Source organism: Camelus dromedarius, chromosome 3 (assembly GCF_036321535.1).
Source record: "Camelus dromedarius isolate mCamDro1 chromosome 3, mCamDro1.pat, whole genome shotgun sequence".
NCBI classification, from domain to species: Eukaryota; Metazoa; Chordata; class Mammalia; order Artiodactyla; family Camelidae; genus Camelus; species Camelus dromedarius.
Genome location: NC_087438.1, coordinates 112,541,001 through 112,561,926, shown reverse-complemented (window position 1 = coordinate 112,561,926; position 20,926 = coordinate 112,541,001). Strand labels below are relative to the sequence as shown.

General features: G+C 43.1%; 1 protein-coding gene across 13 annotated transcripts in view; it reads left to right on the top strand.

Moving 5' to 3' along the window:
- Nucleotides 1-20,926, top strand: part of EBF1 (EBF transcription factor 1) — a 384,787-nt gene that overhangs the window by 278,520 nt on the left and 85,341 nt on the right. For 7 of the 13 annotated variants that reach the window (XM_064484498.1, XM_064484496.1, XM_064484502.1 and 4 more), the window contains one exon: nt 8,165-8,298. In XM_064484498.1, coding sequence (XP_064340568.1) covers nt 8,165-8,298 — 134 coding nt within the window. The remainder of the gene's footprint in view (nt 1-8,164; nt 8,299-20,926) is intronic. The other 6 variants (XM_064484499.1, XM_064484497.1, XM_064484503.1 and 3 more) reach the window with 1 other exon arrangement.

Below are 20,926 nucleotides of genomic sequence, written 5' to 3'. Positions count from 1 at the left end.
TCAGAGGCAAGTGAATTGACTATTGTTGCAACAAATATCACTATTGGATCCATGAATAATTCATTTTGGGGGTTCGTCCTTCTCCCTCCATGATCTTTGTTTTTTTTTTTTTTGGGCTGCTTTGCAAAGTGGCTGATAATCACAGAACAGGGCAGAAAAGAAAGAAAAACTGATGGCTCTTTTTTTTTTTTTTTTTTTTTTACTGTTAGCTGCCTGAGGATTAATATTTGTACATTTTAATTTTGGATTTGGCAGATCAAACTTGAGATGGAAAACAAGAGTATCTCACCTCTTTCGGTTCGAAAATTCTGAGCTCCTGGAGTGTTTTTAACAAACAATTTTTGCATAGTATGAAGCAATGCTGTGTCAATAAATCAAAAAGCCTTCATGTCTTTCAGGTGCAATTTAGAAGTTATAGGTACATCAAAATGTCAAGATTTTTCACTGCTAAATTGTTAAATAACCCGGTGTAGTGAACCTGCACGGGGTGCTGGATCGCAGATAAACAAACTCAGAAATCCAGAAGTGCTCGTCCTGGTATGTTTGGATTATAATTGCTGCGCCAGGAGTTCTAGCCTTCCCTTGTTCAGATGAGTGTGCCCTGATTGTTGAGGAATTTAGCTGATTAAGAACAGAATAAGAAAGCTGCAGAAATAAACAGGAAGTAGCTATAATTCGGGATTGCTCTGTATTTAGCAAATGGCATAGTTCGGAACTTAGCTGAGGCGCTAAGTTTAGATGCACCTAGGTATCGCCACTGGGTTAACTCTGCCTTAGTGTAGGTGGATCCACGTTTCCATCTACTGACTGTGAATTCTTCCTTTATTCGTTTTCTGTGAGAGCCATGCATGTTGTCAAAGCAAAGGGCTTCCTTGCCACATGAAGTCACTTTGGGGGATAAAGGATGAAAAAGCACTTGAAATTCTTGATCTCTTCATCTAATATTTAATAGCCTTAATTGCATCTGGTGTTGGTAAATATCTATATCATGGGTTACGTTTCTCTTCAAAGTGACAAACACACACACAGGGGGAGAAAGAGAGAGAAGTGGAGGCCCTTTTGCATCTATAATATATGATTGTCTGCCGAGTGATGGCTAGATATGCTAGTGGATGGGGCAATAAAGGCAGGCCCGTAACAAAACCAAACCAAATAAAAACCCTAATAAACAATAAAATGCTTAGCTGCATAAAGCAATTATTAAAGAAAATAAAGGCAGGCAGAAGTAAATCTGGAAACCAAAAGAGCAGCAGCGTTACAAAGATTGCCTGCCACATCTTGAGTATCGGAAGCTGTCAAGTTTGTTCCTTTATTTGTTTACTAGCTGATGGGGAGCCGGTGGTGAGGTTAGCATTCTGAAAGTTATCAACCCCTTATGAAAGTTACATCTGACTTGAACCCCTCTAGGTGCCAGGGTTAAGGTCAGATGGCAAAATCGCCACTAATTCCTAAGGCTTCAAGTTGGAGGGTGGCTGAACGCAGAATAGATCTGCCTCCTGTACATGGTCCAAATCTGCAGGGCCAGTCTTCCCAGGAGGGCCAAACCCTCTGTTTGCCCTCCTTCCTGGCCTGCAGCCACCAGTTTTCAGGATCAAAGAATGCAGGTGTTGCTGCTAATGAGCTGTGAGCAGTCAGGAAACTCATCTTTTCACTTTAAAAAAAAAAAAAAAAAAGCCCAGCAAAAATAATAATTCTGTTAAACAGGAAGGGCAGATATCTGCATGCTGAGTCCACATGGGGTACTCTGTGTCCCCATCAGTCTCCAGAATGGGCTTTCTCCCAAGTACAACCTCACCAAAATCAAGCAGATACAAGGGAGGAAGGCCTGAGATTGTTTTATGAGGTCATAAGAGTCCCATGGAAATGAGCTGATCTCATGGATTTCGCAACATTTTCTGCGAAGTCTCAAGAATCTGGGACAATAAAATTAAAGTTAATTCCTCATTTCTGAGAAGATTGACATTAGTGTCATCCCAGGCAAATGAGCGCCTTAAAAAAATTCTGCTTTGTAACTCCTGAAGCCACATCCACCTCCTCAGAAAACTGAGCTGTGTTAGCAAGTCGCCGGATTGGAAGTTTCCAGCGAAGTTTCGCAATACACTCCGTAATCTGAAGTGGTGAGACAGTGGCGTATTCTAGTAAAGAATGGAACTCTGGTTAATGGGGAAGTGATGATAACAGTGATGATTATAGTGGCAACTCACGTCCCACGTGCCTGGTACAGACGTAAAGCAGCAAAACGCAGCTAGGCGCTTCCTGCATTTCGCCCGGAGTCTGTGCGGTGGGTCCCCGTGTGGAAACTACTGCTTAGAAAGGGCGAGTGACTGCTTCAGGGTCGCACTGAGTGGTCGATGTGGAATTGGAACAGCTGGAGCTCTTGCCCGTTTTCAGATGCTATGATGCCCTGAATGTTCAAATCAACTTAGCACAATTGCTTCTTTCTCTCTTTACTCAGAAGCCAGTAAGGGTTGGCATCTTCTCCTCCACTGTTAGTATCGGTGCCTGCTCTGTAGAAGGGCTCATCAGGAGAGAGTCCTGGTTAAGTAGAATGCTGGAAAGGAGGGTTTCCGTTTTTTTCTGTGTACCATACACAATGGAAATGGAAAATAACCTCGTGTCCACTTTAGTGAAATTTTATTTTGAGATTTGCAATGGGATTAGAATACTTCCAAATATGAGCCTTTTACCAGCTGATCTGAGTGCTGTTTCCCCTTGCTATTTAAATACAGGGATAGAGAAAAGAGGCAGAGAGTGCGTCTCTAATGAGGCCTCCATAATGGGACATCGACTGTCGCAAAAGCCTCATTTTGGGGATGAGAGATGATAAATGCCGTGCCCGGGTCATCTCTACAGCTACCCCCAAACAAGTGAGGTATTGATCACAGCATAACGCAGTATCAGGACCCTGCTGATGGCTGCACACACCACTAATTCACCTCAATGGGCAGGAACCTCTGAGTTCAATTAACCCTTATCCCCAAGGCCACCCATAAACCCCGGGGTAAACATGGCTTTCCGGGCCCTCGCTTTCTGTCAATGAAATAGATCATTTCCATTGGAGACTGAGGTGTGATTCCAGCTTATAAATTCACCTCGCTAATAAAGAGCCTGGTATGTCCAGCGTGAGTGAGCAGGCCCTCGAATCGCGTAACACTGATTCCGTAAATCAGACAGTTTCAAACCGCTGAGGCCATCCGTGCTTCCTTCCGCCTTCCGGGGCTGTTGGAAGGAAACAGAAATGCTCTGGAGGTAGAGCGGGTGCTAGCAGGCGTCCCCTGGTGCAGTTGTCTGCACGCAGGGCGTTAGTTGTTAAATGCGTACTGGAGGCCCAACGCTTTCTTTTCTTTCCTTCCTTCTTTCTTTTCTTTTTTTTTTTTTTCCCCTCCTTTTTCCCTCTCTTCTCCTCATCACAACCATTGTTCAGAAGCAAATTGGAAATCTGGTAATTAGGCCCTGACTCACGGTGTAATATTAGAGTCCCGAGCCAAAGTTCAACACCCTGAAATGAAATTTAAACCAATTAATCTGTTAGATTTTTATCGCTTGTCCGTGTTTTCTCAGCAATTCCCCCAGCACGTGGCCTTTGATCAACTCTCATACAAACGCTAAAATGTGTGCCTGCTGCTAGCAAGATGGGAATGACATTAACATGGTACTCATAAAACAATCAGAGCAGAGAAGCCCTCAAACAGGCAGGGCATAGTAATATTTAATAAAAGCGCACACATAATCTTCAGAATTAGCATTTTGTGCCTTGCAGTACCTTTGGGAGAAGAGCTTTTATTTGTGGAGTGATCATTATTATAACAAAGAAGAGCTACCTAATAATTTCCACTTTAACTCTGCAATGTGCCACGAGCATTTCAGAGCCATTATGCTAAACTGTGGTGGTGTAATCATGTTATTGTCATAGTTTGAAGGAAGGAAAATCTCCTTTACTTTGGTGGCTGTTGGGGGTAGGGGGAGAGGTTTAAAAAAAAAAAAAAGGAAAAAAAAAAAAACCCAAACTCTTATTTTTAATGAGATTTAGAACCAGAAACTGGCTTCCTGTCCCTGTGGGTAACCAGAGTGTGAAAATTCATTGGTGAGGAAGTATCTCTTATTAATTAAATGAAGATTTGGCCAGTAGAAGTGATTTTGTATTTAAATTCACCCTTTCTCCCCCATTCCATGGTATTTTCTTAGTAACAGAATTGTATTGATTATTACACTCCTGGGCTGGATTGAACTCTTTCATGAATCTTCACCCTCAGATTTCACTGAATACATCCACTGTGACTATTAAAAACTGTCTTCCCCCTGCGTCTCTCTGGGTATCCCAAGTGAAAAAAAAAAAAAAAAAAACCAGTTCCTGGCCCCTGCAGACATTCTACATGCTTTCTCAGATAAAACATGCCAGAAAGAGGAGGGCAAGAGAGGCTTAAGGTCTGTTAGCACATAAAGGCTTTTAAAAAAAAAAAAAATTAGCGTCAATTTGCTCTAAAAAGTAAAACCTTTATCTCTCTCAGAATGAAATGCTCTGTGGTGCTTTTTTTTTTTTAATTAAAACTATTAAACTATTACCTTCATATGTGCTCACTGAAAAAATTCAAGCTGTGCAGATAGTCCTAGTCACTTCGCTTTCCTTCATGGATCCCTGGGGGATGACTGATGCTCATCCTTCCAGACCTCTGTCCACCACACCTGTGCACACACACCTGCACATTCACGCACGCAGGCTAATATATATCATTTTTTTTAATTAACAGGATCACATTATCCATTAGATTACAAATTGCTTCTTTTTTTAAACTTACTAACTTATTTTGATGTCTTTCCATGTCAGTTTATAGAAGTTTTTGTTTTTTCTTCCAACCATTCAAGTGACACTCCAAATATCCTACAGCATGGATGCACCATACTTTATTTAGCCACTCCCTAACTGGGGACACCCAGACTCTTAAACTTTTTACTGTCAATACTGCAGTGAGCATTTGGGTACCTGTAGTTTTTAGGCACATTTGCAAGTATTTCCTGGGCTGCTTTTCGTCTGGCAAGTTTGTTTGTGACGAGGGTAAAAGTGTAAGATGGTAGTGTGAGTTAAATTGAAGTCTATCAACAGTTTGTTTAGTCTACGCATTTAAAAAATTGAATTCGTTGCCAGCGTTTAAAGATTGAGAAATTTCACATAAAAATCTGGGCTCCTGGCTTCTTTAGAAAGATGAGAAGACCGGATCACAGTGGGCCTGCCTCTGTGCGGGGACACCAGTAGCTGGCACTTCCCCAGTTCAGGGTGTCAGCGGCCATCCGTCTCAGGCTTGTTTGGAGACCCTGAGCTGTTGTATTTGTCCCTGTGTCTTGCCTTCACCTGTATGGACCTGTGAGTTCTTAACAACGGCTCTTGGGCCTCATCCGTCTAGCTAGCCGTAGTGTTTTCTACCTTGCACTATTGACATTTTAGGGTTCTTCATTACGGGGGACCATCTCAAGCGTTATGGGACACTTAGCATCCTCGACGTCCAGGTCCTAAATGCCTGCAGCAGCGCTTCCCCAGCCCTCTCTGTCAGTGGGACAGCCCAGGAGCCCTTCACGTGTTTTCCAGTATTCCCGGCAGGGGAGGAGCACAGAGCTTCCTCTCCAGACTGCTGTGGCACCAGAGCCGAGCAGCATCTTTGGGACCTTTGGAGGTCTCCACTTAGAAAGGCCTGCCTGACTTGCTTTAGGAGTAGCAACTCTTCCCTAAGCAAGAGTGCTGGACTGTGTTGAGCACAGAGGGAGGGTGCCACGCTTTTCCTGGAGCACTTCCTTCAAGGCTTTTTTCCCTCTCCAACAGATCTAAGAAGATAGTGTCAAATACTGTTTCCTCACCAGCTTCTCTCTGGCTCCTTGATGCTCATTTACCTCTGACTAGTTGGCATGTAACTTTGTTTCTGGATGGTTGGAAACATTATCACTTTCCTTAGGAAATGTTTGAAAGCGTACACACACATGTAAGCGTACTTACAGGCCTTCTGTATCCTACCAATAGCAAATGGAAAAAAGAGAGCTGGAGTCAAATCTCAAATCAGCCGTTCTCAGTCATGCTGTTATAACCGGTTTATTGTATGAGAGTCTCTCAAAGATACACCAACACGCCCTTGCCTCCTTTTGTGCAATGATGAGAAAGCCTGGAAGAGCCCACACTTATCTAAAGAAACATGCTTGTGTGATTAAAAAAAAAAAGTAAAAAAAAATTGAAGGAAATCCCAAAGTGAATATAGATAGTAAGCACCAAGATGATTTTCTGGTTTATGACGGTAATCGCAGGGTCAGCATTTAATGATACAATTGGATTCCATGCTTTGCCATCAGGCAAGACTCTTTCGAGACCAGTTCAGTTAAACCAATGTCTTCGTCTTCTCAGAAGTGTCCAGGAATAAAGTAACACCTTTTCTATTCCACTCTAGCAATTAAATGCTTACATGGAGCTAGAAATTACGAATTAAGATTTTTGAGACATTAACTAGAATGTTTACAAACTGCTTATATTTTAAGAATTTTACATCGTTGTTAAATGTAGTTTATTTTTCTTATAAATTGCTTGGAATCATATTCTACCATTGGTTTGGGAGTATTCAATCTGCGTTTAAACGTGGTTATTTTTAAAGAAAAAAGTCTAAGGAAAAGCCCTATCCTGTGGAACATTGATCACAACTTTTATGTGAGTTAAACATTGGACAAGAATTTTCAAGTTATGAATCATTTACATTTTCTTGATTAATCATTTTGTTTGGGGGAGAAAGTGGAGGCGAGAAAAGGCCTCTGAACTGCCCAGTTTGGGTTGTAAATGCATTGCTATGAGTTCAGCCAACATGAAGTGTTTAGTTTGGATATTTCCAAATTTCTCCGTGCAATTTTATGAGATTAATTTGAATCAAAGTCAAACCATTCTCCTTGTTTGTGTGGTGGCACGTGAGCGATGGTCCCACAGGGCTGGGCTTCAGGTTTTCCTTTCTTCTTGCAAAAGTTAAAGTGTGACATTTTGCCAAGTTTGACAAAGTCCAGTCATTTTTTTGCCAGGTTTTTGTTTTTTTTTTTTTCCCTGTTAAAATTAACTGGTGCTCTCATTGGCTTCCATACTTGGAAAGCCAGTCTGGGGTACTTTATAAACTTTTACTTCGTAAACAAGGAGGGTCTCCTTTTCTCTCCTTACGCAGTGTCTCCTTTGCTTTAGAATTTTGCACGGTTCCTGTTTGTAAAAGCGATCATGGGAACACCAGCACTGGGCACTGTTGAGCTGAAAATCCTCGGTGGCACCAGAGTCCTCTCTGAGAGATTTCAAACCCTACAATTACATGTATGCCCAGCAATTCGGTTGAAAGCATGCCTTGCTCATCAGGCAAAACCACCTCCCGTCTGTTTGGAATCAGAGGATTTGCAAAGCATTTCCCATCTCCCAGGGCCATTTATAATGGAAAGAAAAGAGATAGGAAGTTTTGGAAAAGCCACTTCTTGGGTTTGATGCCTGGGAATGACGACAAATCAAAGGTCATGGGACTTTCTGTGGTTCAGCCCTGACTCAGTGTTTGGGTTACATAATTCACCCTGAGTGACCTGCATACTTTGCATCTATCAAATGGGATCCATGACATTTATTGAAAAAAATCTTAATGATCTTTAAACAGGAATGTTGCTCTGTTAGTGTTACCGACAGAAGGCATGGAATTAAAATGATGTTCTGCTCCAGCCTTCTCTTTTTCTTCCCTTCCCACTGGACAGCAATGTTTATCTAAAAATCTGCAAGTTTTCTTTTCAGGAAATACATTTAATTATGAACCAATTCCACTGGAAGGTTTCCAGTGAGTTCTAAAAAGCCACCCATCTTTTTCTTTTTTTTTTTTTTAATCTTCGGCATTTCATAAATTAAATTTTCCCTCCATGTTTTATTTCATAAGATTTTCAGGTTTGAAAAAGATTTGGGTAAAATATATGTGTCTTTAACAGAAACAATGAAAACAATGCTTTTACAAACTGAAATTGCACCCTGAGGGTTCAGGTCCTAATGCGACTAGGAAATGCTAAGGTCTTGAGGGACTTCCTGTTAGTGAAAAGATAAAAGATTTTTTTTTTCTTTTTCTCAAGTCTCCCATCATTAAAGTTTGGTTCTAACGGCAGACTCCTTCTCTTTTTCATGTGTGTTGAAAAGCAGCTACTCCCTGTATCAAAGCCATCAGCCCGAGTGAAGGATGGACGACGGGAGGTGCGACTGTGATCATCATAGGGGACAATTTCTTTGATGGGTTACAGGTCATATTCGGTACCATGCTGGTCTGGAGTGAGGTAGGTGTTGTCTGAACATTAATATCTAATAGCTTGGTCTCGTTGGGGATACTGTGTACACTTGAATTTCTAATAGAGTGTGTAGAATTTAGTGGTGCCATTCTGGGTGGGCCAGCTCCAGTCTTACAGAACTCTGGAGACCAGGAAAGATGGGTTGGGTCTACCAAGAGGCATCACTGCCTACTGGAATGGCTTCCAACCACTGGCCCATAAGCACCAGGAGAGCTTCTGCTTTGTCATTTGTTCTCATGGGCTAGCCACGGGGTGGAGGTCCTAGTATGTACTGGGAATTGGAAAGCAGATCCAGAGTCGCAAATATATAGGCAAAGCCCTGTTAGGGCTTTAACAAAGTAGGAAGTTGTGAATATTTGTAGATGGAGTCATTTGTAGACCCATCTTCAAGGAACACCATTCCCATGATAGTAATAATCCAGGTGTAGGTGGTTCTTGACTTTTTTGATGGCTCGTCATCAGAGAGTGAGTGACTTGCCGGGAGAACTGAGGAGAACCCAGAGCTTTTCCCAGCCCTAGGAACTTATGGCTCCCAGGCATCTCCGTGTGAGACGGCAACCATCTGAAAATGACAGTGTTCTACGTGTGCAGTGCTTTCCAGGCACTGGGATCATGGTCGTAACCTGCCAGTTGACTTGTTTGGCAATAATCAACGTGAGCTCAGGAGCAGAAAACATGAACGTCACACTTGTATACAAGCCGTGGCAAACTTGCCTTTGGTTTCTAAATTCTGAGCCTCGATTTCTCAGCCAGCATGCCCAGAGCCCCCGCTTCCTTCACCTCCCTGACGTTTAGAGCAAAAACAATGTTAGGGCTGCGAGGTACCATTGAGTTCATTCATCCCGCACACCTTACACGTGGTCACAGAATCGCGACACTTCCCTGAGACTGACTAGATGCTAAGTACTGAGCTGAGATCTTGACGTGGAACATTTTAGTCTTCCCTCTACACCGCGAGGGAGATACTCTTAGTGTGCATCTTTCTTAATAAGGACACCAAGGCTTAGCGATACATTGTTACATAACCTGAAAGCAGCCACCCAGAGCCTAGGGCATGTGAGTGACGTGTGTGTGGCCACAGAAAGAAGTCGGTAGCACCACTGGAGCTAGAACTCCAATTTTCTGGTTCCATTTCTCGTTGTCCTCCCTTGACTCCGCTGTTCAGCCCATCCAGATATTTCCACTGGGCTCGCTCTTCAGCAGGGCCATAGAGATAAGCAGAAAGTTAAGACTGTGATAGTTGAGTATGTTTATCTTTCCAAAGCAGAGCCTGCCCTTCTTTTTAAGCCTTCTGTGCGCACATCTCCCTGCCAGTAGCCCGCTCCGGCCAGCCCCTGGCCAGCACACCCTGCCGCGGCCTTTGGATGTCCCGCACGGCCAGCTAGAGGCATGCGCTTGGCCCGAGAATCAAAGCTCCCGTGAAGCTGAATCAGAGATGGGCTTTTCGGTCCACCACACCAAGTGTTGTCCAAGTTGGAATATCCCAGGCATGAAGAGTGGACTGAAATGCCCCAGGCAACTGCACCCCATCCTTTTTTTATTATTATTATTGAAGTATAGTCAGTTTACAATGTTGTGTCAATTTCTGGTGTACAGCACAGTGCTTCAGTCACACAGGAACATACATATATTCGTTTTCATATTCTTTTTCATCATGAGCTACTACAAGATATTGAATATAGTTCCCTGTGCTATACAGTATAAACTTGTTGTTTGCACCGTGTTCTTTGCTGGAACCATTGGGTTATAAAATTAGAAGCATCATGTACATGACATGTTTTGCTTCCGACCCGGTGTCTTCATGGCTGCTGGATACAGCAGTGCTCACCGGGACAGCTTTTCCCAGGTCTCCTGGGCTGTGTCTTCATCCCTTCCTGTCTCTCGTTCTGTTTCATGTCCTGGACTCTCAGAGAGGGGAAGAATAAATAGAATATGAACTCCTTCCTGCAGATCATAGCAGTCAAAGTGAGGGCAGAGAAGTGGGGCTCAAAACTGTCCGTATTGTTGACCCCTGAGCGCAAGCTGGGTTAGTGTGACGCTTCCTTGACAACCTTGCTCCGTCCTAGCCCAGGCACACGCGCGACACTGGACGTGGATGAGGGCTGCAGCACTTCAGGAAGTCATTGCTTTGCCCCTCCACCTTGTTCCTAGTCAAGGTCCCCCAGTTTCCTCTTGGTTCCCCCACTTTCTTGCCCTCTTTGGGGAACAGGTAAGGGAGGTTAAATTCTCACTTAGATGTACCTACGTTGCGTTAAAGGATCTGTTTCCATGTAACAAAATCAATGCAAATCATGAAAAGGAAAATCCATTGAGGCGATCCTTCATCCTCCTCCCTCGTCTGCCCCCTCACTGCCCCTGCCTCACATGTCCCAGAAGCCCCTCAGCATGGATCTGGGGGCGTCCAGCTAGAAGCTGAGGGCGGGGGCCACATGCTCCTTGTCTGCCCACCTCCTCCTCCAAACTGCTCTCATCCGTGTGTCTGTCAGAAACCAACCATGACCCTCTCCTGCTGGAAGCCTGCTACAGAGTTTCCCCACGTGTTTTCACAGATATTCTTTGAAAATAAATCAATCCCCTGCGGCACGAGCAGTTGGGTGTCTGCATGGAGACTTTCATTTGGGCTGTTATCCTCATGATGATCCTGACATTTAGAAAAATGAGCCTTGCGGAGATGAACTTTTTGTAAATATTCTCAACTATTTATAAATTTGACAGATACGGTGTCAGTGCCTTTTTTTTTTTTTTTTTTTTTTAATTGCAGGGAGAGAATCTGGTCCTGCTCCAAAGAAATTGAGAACTAGCTCGCATTTACTAAGGGTTTATCACGTGTAGGCACCTTGTGGGTGTTATTTTATTTATTCTTTGCGATAGCCCTGTGTCAGATTCATATAAGGAAACCGAGGGTTGAGACATTAAGACACTCACCCAGCACCACACAGACTGTGCAGGAGGTGGGATCTGAACCACGATGTATGTTTTAACAAGGGAAATACAAGCCCCAGTCAATGAGAGAGCAACTGGGTGGAATCCTGAGAGGGAAGAAAGACAGAAAGAAGAGAGGAAAAAAAGACACGCGTCATGATCTAGTTGGATCATAGTCAAAGGGCAACAGTGCGTAGTAACTGCGGCTGTTCTTTTTGATCAGAATTACTTAAGTGCCTTAGGGGCAAAAAGCGTCAACCAAATTTGGGGCCATTTCTCCAGGCTTCCGCTGGATAGGATCAGAACTTCATAACTGTGAATACAAAGAGAGGATATTTATGAACATAGAGGCTGACTCGTATCAGCTAACATTTCCCGAGCACTTAGTTCCTGTCGGGTGCTATGCTAAATGCTCAGGATGGCCCTCACGTGAGCCTGGTGACAGCTGTATGCCATGTTGTTCTCATTTTACTGATGAGGAAACTGAGGCTTGGGGAAGCTGGACAAGCTGCTCAGTTATCCAGTGGCGGGGATGGGATTTGAACCCAGACAGTCCAACTCCAGGGCTCACCTTCTTAACCATCCACGAGTTAGCCTGGGCCAAAATTTGTACCCGAGGGTTTTACCGTATCAGACCAAGCTGTAATGATCACCATGGCTGCTGATGCCTTGAATGGGAGGGTATCTTCACAGTTACTAACACCCTCCAGGGTGAGGTGGACTTGTTGTGCAGAGAATCAGAAGTAAGAGCAGTGCCTTCACCTTCCAGTTGTGTACGTTTGTGGGTGGATCCGTTGACTTCTAGGAAGAAATTATCCTCACGAAGGGGAAGGCTACATCTACCATTTGTGTTAGAGGCAGATGACAACCTCTTCCTTTTTCTGCGTAAGTGACAGTTACTGTATATTTCAGACAGTCAACGTGTTTGGGCCTCCCCTCTGGAGTGGGACCCCAGTCTATCCAAAGCCTTGTCCCTGGCCACATTTTCTCTTGAGGTTCTGCCACCTCTGAGGTCTAGTACTTCTCATTCCAAGTAGACCTTTTATCTCTTCTCTGCATCCTCACTCTGTAGCCCAGGGCACTCAGGAAGCAGGCTGGTGGGCCAGGACAAGCAGATAACATTTTAGATTAGCAGCTGACGCTATTATTTGGAGTCTTTTTTTAGCTAAAGAATTTTTAAAAAGAGCCAGAGAAAATAGGGCTGGCTTCATTTACCCTCGTCTGTGCTCTTCCCAGCCCAGTCTTTTGCAAATGAGTAGTTCAGTTTGGCTCTCAGATGGCCCCCTGAGGGCTGGGGAGAAGAAAGAGAAGAAAGGTGGCATTCAACTGCTGCTAACTCAGCTGCCTCCTGCGGGCTCCCAAGTTTGGGGGGAGCCACAGGGCGTTCTTGTGAATTTGGTTCGCCATCTTTGTTAGCCTTCCTTATTGTTTCTTCCCCTTTCTCCTCTCTCTCCTCTTACAAAGCAAATTATTTTACTGATAGTCTTGTGTTCCTTATCAGACCTCGCCCCAGAAGACTTAAAAAAATTCTTGGTCGTGTTTTATACATAAACCCAGGAAAACCAACAGGGTTGATGTGTGCTTGTGTTCAACGTGGGTTGAGTTTTTCCTCAAATAGAGATGCGCTTGGCTGTTTTTGCTTTTCTTCCGACATGTGATTTGGAGGAGGGGGGGGTTCCTGTTACTGGTTTGTAGAGCTAATTGTGAGTTTACCACCTCCCTCTGAATTCCTGTAACTTCTAAATGGTGGGTACTGGTTGGCTTGTCTGCAGCTGTTTAGCACTGGGATAGGTACCATGGGTGATCAGAGTGAGGCCTAAGGGGATCTGGTGTTTATTTGGAAAGACAGCTTGCTCTCATGTAGCACATTAGAGAGTTATGTAATATATTGGTGGAGTCTAGAGTTAAATGTGTAATTTCAGATTCCAGGCAGGGTTCTAGAAGGCAGAGAGAATACTGTAGTCAGAAGCAGACTGTTCGAATAACCAATCAAATTGCTCATAGCCCAGTGGCTCTCTGTGCTGCACATTTTCGACTCTCCCAATCCTTTTGTTTACTTACTGAAATATCCGAGAGAATTTATACCACTTAAGGTATTTAAGCTGCCTTCCAAAATGTCCAGTGATGGGATTGGCAAGGAGCAGAGGGCGACGGGAACTGAAGACACCCATCCAAGCATGGATTTAGATTTCATGGCGTAGCAGTGGACTGGGAGGCCGTCAGGGGACCCAGATAGTAATTACAGTCCTTCCCTTACATTACAGTCATTGTTGGTCACTGGAGCTCCATCTCTGCATCTAAAAATGAGGGTGTTAGGCTAAAGCCTCTTTGAAACCAGCAACAATTCTAGTAATTCCTTTTATCTGGAGATCTCTCCCTTAAGGATCGCCCCTAAGAGTAAGAAGAGTGGGAGTGAGAATGGTGGGAAATACCTTCTTCCACTCTTTTTCTTCGCTTTTAGAATGTGCTTGCAATATACAAATACCATGATTATTTGCAAAAGGGTTCTTTGAACTTCATCAAAACAATTTGATTAGCCCCTAAACTGGACCTCCCTATTGATATGTTTTCAGTCAATATTGTTACTGTCTACGCTTCAGATTCTGGTATCTGATATAAATCTGAGGCTTACACCACAATGTTGCTCTAATCCATCTTCCAGATAGTTCTATGGTGTACACCATTTCTTTGGGAGATGGGGGAAGGAGGTCCCCCAGCAAATCTGGGAAATATTAAGTGAAATAAATTTAACTAGTCCTTGTTCAAGAGCTTTTGAGGGACTTTGTGCACTTTGACGATCTAAGATATAGCATGCAGCCTGTCCCAAACTCCTGTGACCACAGAACCTTTTTTTTTTCTTTAGGGATCACCTTACAGGAAGATATATTGACAGTGGTGGAAGTCACTTAGATTTCATGTTAATGAAGTAAAGTCATGAAATCCAATCATAAAGTGATGGGGCTGGGGTAGATGTGAGAAAATTGTCTGAAATATTAGCAAAGTATTCTTCAGCTCAGACCAGGAATGTTTGGAGCCATTCATTCTTTAATGCTGCAAGGCTCTGAACAGAATTTCTCTCATATTTTGCATCTGGTTTTAGTCCGTGCACACTTGGCATTGGATGGCATGTGATTCTGTGGCACAGCTGTATTTAAAAGATTGCCAGGACCCCTTAGATGGGAAGATGCGAGAAGCCAGAGTTACACCCCTGTGTGAACCAGTTAGCCTCACCCAGGGGCAGACGTTGTCTTTTTCATCTGGAGGAGTGTTTTCTTTACCTGCATTTCCAGAGACAGGGAGAAGGCAAAAGAAGCCACGGAGACTGGTGGGTGACCGTAATTAGGTAAATGGCAGTTTGTGGGGCTGAGAAGCAATTTGGCTGCTTGAATCCGAAAGTTGGAAAACAAGGTTGTAAATGCATTTCTTGGTCTCTTTCCTTCTTCCTTTCCATATCTACTTTCCATTCTCATTTGTCCGTATAGCTCAGAGAAAGGATTGTAAATTTAAAAACAAACAAAAGAAACTAGCATTTGCTCCTCTGTGCCATCAAAAGGTGAACTGCCACTCATACATACATTCCCCGTGCAAGTTTCCCGGGCCTTACGTCTGCCCTTGGCTGCGGAACCACGTGCAGAGTCACAAAATCATGAGAGCTTTGAGGAACCTTTCCCGTCATTGAGTGCAGCTTTTTTATTTTGAAAGTGAGGAAGAAGAGGTTCCAGAGCCTGCCCGTGCGGTGACTGGTCCCGGGAGCACGTTAGCTGCTTAGGGCTGGGATTCTGGCCCGATTCTCCTGGCCCCGATCTTGCTCTTTGTTCAGCTTTCATTTGTACCCAGGATTTCCCGTGATACTTCCTTAGCCGTTTAACATATTGCCCTACATTTACCAAACCCTCTCCAGGTCTGTACACAGTGGCATCACAATTCTCGTGACTAGTAGGTATAACGCATTTATAGGAGACACAATTCCACTAAAATCAAAAAGAAAATGAAGAAAGGTGGAGAAAGGCTTTGTCTCAAATATTACCTCTTTCAAAATTTTATAATATAAATGTGGTACAATGTAAATAGCTGTGTTATTTATTTTACGTATATTGAGACTTACAGTATAAGTTTAATTCAAAGTTGATTAAATGCTGGGGTTTAAAATAATTCGTAGTCGCCGACTTTTTCCTAAATATACCAGCTGCGAGGTCTGTAGTCAACCTGTAATTACTGATCATCTGTTATTAGGAGGAATATGCCTAATGCCGTATTTTAAACTTCCTTTGTAAACAATAAATAGAGCAGTTTAAATCCTTTGCATCAAGCTTTGAATAGGACTTTGAAGAATACCTTTCGAGTCTAAGTTATCTTATGGAGAATGGTTTCTAAATGAGCCAGCATATTTAAAAACAGATTAAAAATAGCCTAATGGCCTTTTTAATATAGTTACATAGTTATAACCATGCTCACATGATTCTTAAAAAATGCTTTAATCTGTATTGCTATTTTAAAAGACTGAGACACTTGGAATCTATCCTGTATGTTGGTATTTATGGGATAGTTAGAAACGACGTTTTTCAGTTGTCTCCAGTGCATGCAGGAGGGACGTGTGTGTGCCTCTCACTGGAAAATGGCAACCACAGATGTGCGATTCGTTCCTAATTTTAACATGAAGCACAGACAGGATTCGCACCTGGCTGCAGTCACGTGACTGCTACAAAGAAAATCAGTGTTTACATAGAGTTGTGTTCACTTTGTGCATGTGCTCAGTGCCGATTGCTGCAATGGCTCCCTGATGGTCTGAGCTAAAAAGCCTTCCTCCTTATGCAGTCTTACTGGCTTCCTCTTTCTTAAAGCCTCAGCCCCGTAGTTTGGGGTCCAGGCACACCTGTGGAAGACTCTGACCTTTCAACATCCCTGCCCACCGTTCATCTTAACTGATGCTCCTGTCGCACGGAGTTGGTAGCTGCTCTTTATTCCCCTTAGTGATTTCTCACCTCTGCCCTCTTGTCTGGCTTATGCTGTTCCTCCTGCCACAATGCTTTTCCCTCCTTTTTGTGCCCAAATCCTTCCACCCTCTAAGATCCAGTAGAAACTAGTTTTGTCTGGGAAATCTTCCCTCATAGCTCCAGATATGGAATATTTTCTCTTCTTTTTAAATTCTTAATGGCCTTATCTGTGCTGTATTCTGTTCCTTGTAACTTTCTATCTTTAATTATTGTTTTCTTAAGGGGATGCGCTCTCCTTTGAAGGCAGGATTCATAATTCAGCGCAATACAGTGTCTAGCACAGAGCCTTGGGTGTCAGAGACATTCATTTATACAGAATAGTATAGAACGACACTACTTTGCCTTTCTTTCATTCATTCATTCAAACAAATGCTCCTTATTAGCAGCTGTTATATTCAATGCAGCTTCCAAGTGTCAGTACCAGACAGACAGATTGCAGTTTCATTTTTGTTAATGCGTGTGTGATTAGATAGTTTATATTTAGATATATTTATGGTGCAATAAGGATGCACATAAATACTTTAGTGTAAATCTGCTGGTTATGGTGAGGATTAAGTCGTAATAAAACTAAAACTTTTTAAGTGATTGATAAGAGTGAGGCCTCCTCCTAAACTCATTACAGGCATGAAGTCAATTAATCCTCATAATAACACTGGTGAGATAGTTAGCCCCCTCCGCCTCCCCCACCTCCCTTCCTAGGCAATGAAACTGATGGCCAGAGAAGTTGAGCGACTTTCCAGAGGTCCCACAGCTGGTACCTTGCAAAGCTTGGACTTGAACCAGAATCCATCTAACTCCAGAGCCATCTTTTAACTGTCTAAAAAGAATGCAGTAAAACGTCATTTATCCAGAGAAGAGTGTTATGGTCATCTCAACTCTCTAAAATTCAGCATGAAACTTGAAGTAAGCAAAAAAAAAAAAAAAAAAAAAAAAGTAAACGTATAAAATCCCAGCCTTTGGGGTAACCAGAGCAGTGGGTTTTAACACACTATGTTACCTCTTTTCCCACGTCACAGCGGATCAGAAGGAGCAAACTGGAGGCGGGTTGTTAGAAGCAGGCTCAGTGACAGCAGAAGTGACAGCTTAATGTCAGGGCAGGAAAGGAAAACCTAAAAAGCCGACACAGAACTAGATTACTGTGCTGCACGATAATGACTGCTCGTAATGACAGTGGTCCTCAGTAATCAAGGAGGCGATGGCAATTATACTATCTTCTGTCTGAAACAGAGTGATGTGTGTAATGCATCCTCCAAAGACTTCAGAGAGAGCAGCCGTGGTGGCACCGTATTAAAAGGGGGCTGGCTTCACTCACTTCCTGAAGCGACGTGTTAAATCAGGAATTACTGAATAGATGCCCAAGTGTCACTGTAGATAGGATGCAAATAAGAACTTCAGCACCAAAGAATGTTAGAACGAGTCACTGTTGAGTATCTTACAGCTTCGATGCCTTATTCTTAGAGCTCGGAAAGCCCCTAAAAGACTTTTTTGGTGGAAGGTGAATTTATCTGCTGCTGCCCCACCTTTTGGTCCTTATATTTTTCTTTCCTAATTCCTAATCTTTGCAGGCAGAGATTCTGCCCTGCAGACTGACAACTTTGATAACAAACATTCGGCCCCTTCCAAAAATGCATCTGGGCTTCCTTTTTCTTTTATATTTTAATTTTCGAACAAACAAAGCAGCAGCCCAGGACCCTGAGCCAGGCCTGAGTAGGGCATGGTGTTCGTTCTTGACTGGATGTAGAAAAACAAGGCTCAAGAAAGAGCTCATTGTGCAGTTTCAAACCGCAGGGGCTGGCGTTCCTGGTGTCCAGTCCTCTCCGTCTGGAATACGCTGGCCCTCAGGAACTCACCAGAGCTTCTCCAGCTCCCAGATGGTCAGGATGGGATCCAGTCTTTAATGGGGCCCAGTTGGCACAAGATTTACATCCTGGGAAGAGAGCCAGGGAAAGTTTATTTAAAAAATAAATTACTGAAAAATAAATAAATCAATCAACCCACAAAACCGAAGGTAGTCGAAGGATAACGTGTTTATTTTAGCCTTTTTTCTCCCCAGCCTGTTATTTTGAAAGATGATCTTGTTGCTGTTTTGTTTTGTACAATTAACTGCATTGATTTAGGGACCTGGTGAGTTTCTTGGTCAGAAGAATTGGGCAGTATATTTTTGTGAATGGTTAATGAGGATACCAGGAAGTCTGTGGGGGCAAAGTAAAAAAAAAAAAAAAAAAGAATTTTTTTTTTTCTTTAGTAAAAAGATTTTTTCAGTGGGGTGATATTGATGGTATCTTTTTGGTGGACTTGTAAGGGACTTTATTGCATCTTCAACCTAATTATTAGCGGTGGTGAATAACATCACGGTATTTATTCATTCAATGTTCCTCAAGCGTTTGTTGAATGTCTCCTAGTTCTGAGGCACTGTTAAAACTGGAAACATAGCAGTAAAAACAAGAAAGACAAAGTTCACATCCTCATGAGGCTTATGTTCTAGTCAGGGAGGATCCAATCAATAGGAAAATAGATCTATATTCTCTTCTTTGTGTCTATGATGCTGTCGATAGGAGACAAATTTTAGACTTTGTGAAGAAATAGTGCTGACGATTCAAAAGCCAGATTTTAAGTCCCCTATTGAACTCAATTCCTGAGACTTTAGTTTCAAAAGTCTCCTCTGACAGTCATACATAAAATTTATCTTGGGGAATTCACATGACCTAACATACTTTGCTAAACATCGGTTGAGTTATTTTCTTGAAGGGACAAAAGGAAACCAGAATGTTTGTGAAACAGTAAGTGTTTCCACGGGCTTTGTCTCACGTTCCCTGAGAAATCGTATACTGCCTTGGAGACAGGCAATTCTCGGGAAGGAAACAATCTGTGTTACGAAACCCAGAGAAGTCTGATTAGGGAACAAACCAGAATTCACTGAGGAGCTTGGGAGAAGAGCTGGCGTCCCCTGATTTATGTCGCACCCACTTCAGGGGACTAGAGATGGAATATGTAGGTTCAGCCAGCACAATCCCCAAGAACATTCAACTTATCGTAATTCAGCTTTCTTTGGGAACTCCAGAAAAATATTTTTCCAACACTACGTTTAATTACAGAAAGATGAATGCTCCCGGGTGGAAGCAACCTAAGTTTGCTTGTGTGGTCACTTCCCCTGTGGTGTCTCTTTAAAACCCCTTGGTCGATTTGGTTTCGAAGCTTTAATTATGCCTTTATGCTGCAGTTTCCTTGTTTAAGTGTCTGCTTTCTGTCCATCACTCAGCACCCCCTGCCTATCTCAAAAGAGATGGATAGTATTACCCTAATTGAGGAGGAGGGAGAATGCTGTGCGGATTATTAATGCATAAATTAAAAAATTAATCTGGAAAGTGCTTTAGGATCCCTAGAGAAGCTCTACCAAACACAAAGCATATTTAACATTATTATCAGTGCTCCCACAGAGCGGATAGGAGCCCGGGAGGGGGATGAGCGGGTAAACTGAGGCACGGAGGGTGGCAGTGGGTGAACGGGCCAGCGTACATTAGAACCCAGACTCTTGGATGAGTAATATCTAGAAACCACTGTCCCCTTGCCCACTTAAGGCTTTTTCTAGTCATAAATAGTATTTTTCCAGAGAATAAACTTCTCCTTTCTTTCACCCATTCTCTTTAAGTCTTTGGACTTTTTTTTTTTTTTTTTTTTTTTTACTTTTTAGTGTTGAAAGTGATTAAGGCTAAACTACTAAATCCTAAGGCTAGTAATGAAAAGTCACTGGTGTGCTCTCTAGTAATCCCAGTTATTTTTTTTAGCTTTGTGGCTTGGAACTTCAAACTGCATTTATTTCATATAGTTACACTGGTTGGCATACACGCAGAAAGGGTCATCTTTGGTCATCTTAGAATTGCTCTTTTGTTTTGCTGGGAAATGATTCACGGCCAGCCTCTCACCAAGTGAGAAAGGTTATTTTGAGGACCCACCATGCTCCCAGAAACTCTTAGGATGTAGGGGAAGCTGAGGACCCCGTCCATCCGGTCAGCAGCGGAGGTAGAATGAAAAGTACAAGTGCCAGGAATTATGGGAAAACAATACACACCAGTAGGGAGGGGCCGCCGTGGCTATGTACCTGGGTCATCAGGCAGGCAGACTTGATGCTTCTGATCGGTTCCTTGATCATTTTTGTTAACCTTTCCTGAAGTTCATTTTTCACATCTGTGAACCAGCTAATTCCCATGCCTGCGCCTAATACTATAGGACAGATATCACTGGAGGAGTGTTTCATGGTACTTGGCACATGGTTACAAGACAATGAAACATCATAGCAGCTCAGGTCACCGTCAAGGTCGTCACCACCATCCACTTAGTGTGAGCTAGAATGACACAGATAGTAAGTGCTGCTGGGTCTCAGAGAGGACAATGATTCTCAAGACCTGCCCCCTTTCCCCAGAATTCTTCAGCATGTCTCCATTACTGCTTTAAAATGCTGGATACTCTCATTTACCCACCACCGGGTCCTACTTCTGATCCTGCAGGAGACTTTTATAAAAACCATTTGGAGAGTTCTCCCCCCTCCCCCATGCCTCTCTTCTGGACTCTCAGACTTTGCAAACTGCCTCTCTGGGTTTTGCTTCCACCTCCACGCATCCTCCAAGATGCCCAGTGCATGCACAGAAGGAAGGTTTGCTCTCTCCTGTTTCCCACTCTGTCAAGGAGGGGCCCATCCCCCG